Consider the following 5,920-nt stretch of genomic DNA (forward strand, 5'->3'; position numbering starts at 1 on the left):
TTCCCCTTGGAGCCTGGCATCACCCGCTCTGTTCCCCGGCCGTGCCCGCCGAGCCCGCCACTCCTACTGCACCGCAGCCCCCTGATGCGGCCGAGTGGAACCTCGGGCTCAGCGCAGCTCCTTCCCCCAGCGCCGGGCCCGCTCCCCGCCTGCTCTTCCCCAATGCCGTCCCCAAGCATCCCCGCCGCCTCCGCCCCGAGAGCTCCGAGTTCCCGCAGGAGAAGGACCCGCGGCTCCGCCGCCGCCTCTGCAGTTCCTCCGTCTCTATCTTTCTCTTTCTTTAATTTACGACCTCTCGGCTCCTGTTGACACAGTTTTCCACACTGCCTACAGTGCGGGGTCGCATTGTAATATACGCCGAATGAGCTCAGCCGTCGGGCAGTGCGCAGAAGGGTGGGGATTTGGTGTTTCCCCACAGTTGAGCTACGCTCGGCTCCGTCTGAGGATAACAGCAGTCGGCCTCATCTCCCAGCACTCCGCGGGTCGCAGCCTGGGGTTCGCTTTCCTCCCCTCAAAGTCAAACGCCTGGAACTGTGCTTCCCACGGGCTCCGTTCTTTTTTACCGCAGAGTGAGAATGCGGAGAAAAGTGTCTGTATCTGTCGCTAAAGGCGACGAGGCGGGCTCCGAACACGCTGTAAGGAAGATTCTGTGACTTACCGCCGAGCCCAGTTAAACAAGCACGGAGCTGACGTCTGGAGCCGCACCGCGCCAGGACCGCTGCTCGAGGTGCGGGTGCAGCCGCGGGCCGGGGGGCAGCGCTCAGAACCGGATTCAGTGGAGGTGCCTCGGAGCTGCTCTGGCTGAAAGCCCCGTCCCGGCCGAGCCCCTCGCTCCGCTCTCCCGGTACGCGGCGCGGTGCTCTCCTCCCACACTCCCTCTATGTGCGTTACACCGCGCTACGCGCACGGGCGCGGTGTTGCACATCGCGGCCGAGCCGGGCCTTCCGCAGTGCCCACGGAAGCCGCTTTTACGTGATCCTCTACGGAGCAGCATGAAGCGCTCCCAGAACGTCACGATCGCAACGATTTTTGCCAAGCAACCTCCAGCATCCATACTGTACCTGGCTCGGGATTGTCCGATATTTAAGTTTTAATGATTTTGTTGCTATATATATATATATTTTTTTTTTTTTTAACGAAGATTTTACAGTAAGGCATCTGCTAAACACTTGCATTAACCTCTGCCTCCATGATAATTCCGCCCCCCACCCCCCCTCGTTTTAATTACGCTCTGGATGCGGAGGGGCAGCCAATCCCGGCCGAGGAGCACGGCAATTAGCGGGGCCGACATCAAAAAGTTTTATTGCGGAGCCCCGCGGACTCCGCCCCCGCCGCCAACCATTGGCGGTGGCCGCCTCTGACGCCATATATTAACCCGAGCGGCCCTAAACATGTAGCTGTCCATGGAGGTCGGCCCGGGGAGCCCTGCCAGTGCCCCGGGCCTCGCCGAGCCGAACCCCGCCGCCCGCCCGATGTCCCAGCGGAGCGCCGAGCATTAACTGAGCCCCGCGGCGCGGAGAGGCGCCGATCGCGGCCCCCGAGCGCAGGGGAGAGGGCAGCGGCAAGCGGCCGCGGGCCGGGGCGTATGGAGGGGGGCCGCGTGTAAGTACTACCCGGCCGGGCCGCCGCGGACTTGAGAGCGAGAGAACAGGGAAGAAAGAGGCGAGGAAGAGCCCGGGCTGGGAAGCCGAGCCCATTTGTCTGGTCGACTGCTCTCCGTAGCGCTTTTTTTTCCTTTTTCTTTTTCTTTTTTTTTTTTTTTTTCCTCTCTCTCGCGCGTGTGTGCGCGCTTCCTCGAAGACCCAGCCCCGGGCGAGGAGGAGGAGAAGGAGGTGGAGGCACAACGCATGAGCGGCGGCGGCGGCGCCTGGGGAGGGGGGATCGCTCGGGCACCCGCGGAGACTCCGCAGCAGCGCCCCATGGAGCGGCACTGAGAGCCGAGCGGTGCCGCCGGAGCGGCGGGCTGGGGCGGGCGGCGGGAGAACTTCGTTCGGGGCCGGGGGCGGGCCGGGGCGCGCGAGGCAGCGGCGATGAGTCTGGTGGGCGGCTTCCCCCACCACCCGGTGGTGCACCATGAGGGTTATCCCTTCGCCGCCGCCGCTGCCGCCGCCGCCGCCGCCACCCGCTGCGGCCACGAGGAGAACCCCTACTTCCACGGCTGGCTTATCAGCAGCCACCCGGAGATGTCCCCCCCCGACTACAGCATGGCTCTGTCCTACAGCCCCGAGTACGCCAACGGGGCGCCGGGCATGGACCACTCCCATTACGGGGGGGTGCCGCCCGGGAGCGGCCCTCCCGGGCTCGGGGGGCCCCGGCCGGTGAAGCGCAGGGGCACGGCGAACCGCAAGGAGCGGCGCAGGACTCAGAGCATCAACAGCGCCTTCGCGGAGCTGCGCGAGTGCATCCCCAACGTGCCCGCCGACACCAAGCTCTCCAAGATCAAAACCCTCCGCCTGGCCACCAGCTACATCGCCTACCTCATGGACCTGCTGGCCAAGGACGACCAGAACGGGGAGGCGGAGGCTTTCAAGGCAGAGATCAAGAAGACGGACGTGAAGGAGGAGAAGAGGAAGAAGGAGCTGGTCAGTGCCTCGGGACGGGGCGGGAGGGGTTCGTTGCGGGTAGCGGCGGGAGCTGGGGTTCGCCGAGGGGACGGGGACGCGGTGACCGCAAAGCCGTGCGGCCAGGCGGCGCCTTCGCGAATGAGCTGCCCCGAGACATTCAGAGGGAGGTCCCGCTTCACCCAGCCCAGCTTCGGGTAGGGCCTCACGGCGAGCTTGGGCCGCTTTCCCCCGAGTTTCGGCGGCTGCCGTTGCGACTCAGGCCGGCGGTTCCACCCGCGCGGCGCGATGCGGCGAGGTCCCGGAGCCCCGAGGGCTCCCGAGCGGCGAACCCCGCTCTCTCCTCCCGCAGAGAGGCCGCCCCGAGAGCAGCGCCCCATCCCCGCGGCGCGGAGGCCCCAGGCCGAGCGGCGTCTGCTCGCAGATTTCTCTCTCGGGCCGCGGCCGGGGCGAGCCAGGAAGTCAGGAATTTGCCTAATCTCGTTTCTCTTCTCCCCGCTTTGTTTCTCTCTCTCTCTTCCTTCGCATCCTGTCTCCCCAGAATGAAATCTTGAAAAGCACAGTTAGCAGCAGCGATAAGAAAACCAAAGGGCGGACAGGCTGGCCGCAGCACGTCTGGGCGCTGGAGCTCAAGCAGTGAGCGCAACGGGGGCCCCACTCGGCGCTCCCCGAGGACTCTCGCGTTCGGAACCATCCCGCTTATTTATGTGCAATTTCTCCCCCACCCCCCTAAAATGTGGATATTTGAAGGAGAGGGAAAAAGCATTCCATAGATGGCTATGAAGAGGAAACTCCGGCTTGGTAAGGGGTAATAACGTCTCTAATCGTTTCGTGAATGTTATTTGCTCTATATAAAACCCACGGGGAAAACAGAACCGTAGAGAAGAAAAAAGGAGAAAAAAAAAAAAGCAAACCAATCCCTCCCTGGCATTAGTGTGTATGTGAAGTGTATCTTTAATACTTGGCCGTTTGGATATAAATATTCCTGGGATTATAAAGTTCTATTTCAACAGAAGCAGTTGCACCCGCGTTCGGTCGGCTCCGTATTTCGTGTCGTGATTTTGTTGTGATTGTTCGGTATTCTGAGATGTTTTTTCGGCAGTTATTGGTTATGTGCACTTCCGTCCATAAGGGAAAAAGTGGAATCTAATTAATATTGAAGGTGTAAGCGTTGTAAGTACTCAATAAACCACTGTGTGTGTTTTTTACAAAAGAAAAAAGAAAAAGAAAAAAAAAAAAAAAGAGAGAGGGTGGGGAAAGAAACCCAAATCTTTTTATGTTTTATACCTCAAAATGTTTTGAATAACAGCGTTGTTTATGGCTTTTTTTTTTTTTCATAATATTTAAAATATTCGGAAGTAAACTAAATTATAAAGATGGCTCCGAGGTTCGTTTTTAACCCAGTGCCCGATTGAGAGGAGGGGGCGACGGACGGTTCCCCCCCACCCTGTGCCTGCAGCGTTTTCCGGGCGGGGGCTCCACGGCGGGGCCGAAGGCTGAGGAACGCAGGGGGGGGTTCTGGCTCTTCTCTCTGCCCCCCTGGCCCAGGTAATCCCGCACCGAGCAGGGAAGAGGGAACAGGGCCGGAGCTTTGCGTGGGATGGGAAGCAGGACGGGAGATTTACAATTCGCTGCGGTGAGCTTAGTGTTATTAACTTAGTGGTTCTTAAAGCTTTCACGAATTACATAGCTTTTTTTTTCCAGCCCCCTCCTCCTCTTCCGTGATAAACCTCGGCTTGGTAGCGTTGCGCCCACTAAACCCGTGCTGGCTCTCTCTGCAGGTCCGTGGCCGTGTGCCCGCCCGCGACCGAGGAAGTGGCTCCCGCCGCCCCTGACCATGAGCGGAGGTAGAGGTGCGATTGCCCGAGCCAAGATCAGGGCGTACCGCACCGGCGCTGGGGAGGTTGCGGGGTTACGACAACGGGACCAAAGGGCCGTGCCCTCTTCCCGGCGGGTCAGGCGGCCTGGCTGTGCGTTCCGCCGTGGGGCCGTGTTTACAGCCACTTGCCTTTGTTTGTAGCACTTGCGGCGAAGACTCTATCCCTTCTGTGCTTTGCCCTGCCTGCTAGTGGCCGGGCTGAAAAAGCAGAGGGCTCTGCCGCCCCCAGCCCCGATCCCCTTTCTGCCCTCCCAGTCAGTCTTTGCCTCTCTCCAGGGCACGGGGCTGAGGCCGGGAGCTGCCCTCTCCGGGATTTACCGATCCGTAATTCTCTCCTCTTCAAACGCTCATTTTTCAGCCCTGGGAGTCCCCGCGGACCTGCTAAGAAGGATCTCTTTTAATTGCACGGCAGTGAGGATGTTACCGTTTTCTCAGGAACAGCCATTCCCGGAGCTAAATCACGAGAGCCCTAGACAGGCCGGAGCCGGCAAAAAGCTAAATGGGGGAGCGGGGTGGCAGAAGGTGAATTGATGGTAGCCGGGATGTCAGCGCCCCGGCCCCGCTCTGTGAAGCGGCGGGACTGATAAGAGCGCGATCCGCGGCCCCGGGGCAGCTGCGTGGAAGGTGCTTGGCACGTTGCTGCTGTGGACCCGACCGTAGGCAGCGCAATTGCTCTGCAGCATTTCCGAGTGATGCGGTGCAACCGGGCGGGTGCAGCCCGGCTTTGCTCGCTGCTTAGCGCTCACCTCTAGACCAAACGAGGTTTAGTTTGGTTTTTCCCCACGTTGAAAAGAAGCAGCAGTACTCCCGGCGGGCCTCTCCTCGGTATGCAAAGCCCACCGCCCCGTTGGCAGAGGTGCGGGCCGAGTCCCGGCCGCTGTCTCCCGAGGCTGCCCCGTGTGCTCCCCGTCTGTGGGACGTGCTTTTGCCAGCCGTGCAGACCAGCTCAACAACTGCGATTTTGCTGGTTAATTTTTGTTGTGTGTTTTTTTGCTTGGTTTTGGTTTTTCCCACCCTCTCATTTTCAGGAGCTCTTCTGTACGTCAGCAGATGATTGCAACGGTTACTGCTAATTTGCTTTTTGTTATCACAGCGTTCTTCCCAAGCCGCAGACACCCCCAGAACGAGCGCCGGGACATCCGCGGGCTCTGTACGGACATAAACACGCCCGGCGGATGCCACTGAGCCGAGGCTATCCCCAAAGGTGGGCGGGAAGGAGGGGGAGAAGGTTAATAATAAAACCTCGAAGCAAAATATCCTCCTCCCGCGCTCGGAAACTCACCCTTAATCCTCCTCCTTCACACGTACCGCTCGGCGGTCGCAGACGCGCCCAGGAGGAATCTCCAAGCAGCGATGGGAAGGAAATGCATTCCGCGCTCCTGAAGGCATAAATCCCCTCTGCTGTAACGAGGGGCTTATCGACACTTTGCATTTTATTATTATTATTATTTTTTTTTAAATTTGGAGTACGGTTTTTTTG

The 5,920-nt window shown here is 59.8% G+C and overlaps 1 protein-coding gene across 1 annotated transcript; it reads left to right on the top strand.

Annotated features, from left to right (window-relative positions):
* Window positions 1-1,404: 1,404 nt before the first annotated feature.
* On the top strand, window positions 1,405-3,863 carry HAND2 (heart and neural crest derivatives expressed 2). Its single transcript, XM_072335774.1, has 2 exons — window positions 1,405-2,582; window positions 3,103-3,863. The coding sequence occupies exons 1-2, from the start codon at window positions 2,031-2,033 to the stop codon at window positions 3,199-3,201; spliced, it is 651 nt and encodes a 216-aa protein (XP_072191875.1). The 5' UTR covers window positions 1,405-2,030; the 3' UTR covers window positions 3,202-3,863.
* The last annotated feature ends 2,057 nt before the right edge of the window (window positions 3,864-5,920 follow it).

This window comes from Excalfactoria chinensis, chromosome 4 (assembly GCF_039878825.1).
Source record: "Excalfactoria chinensis isolate bCotChi1 chromosome 4, bCotChi1.hap2, whole genome shotgun sequence".
NCBI lineage: Eukaryota > Metazoa > Chordata > Aves > Galliformes > Phasianidae > Excalfactoria > Excalfactoria chinensis.

Coding starts and splice junctions, on each gene's coding strand:
- HAND2 (XM_072335774.1), top strand. CDS start 2,031: ATGAGTCTGGTGGGCGGCTTCCCCCACCACCCGGTGGTGCACCATGAG. Junction 2,583..3,102: donor AGAAGAGGAAGAAGGAGCTG/GTCAGTGCCTCG, acceptor CTGTCTCCCCAG/AATGAAATCTTGAAAAGCAC.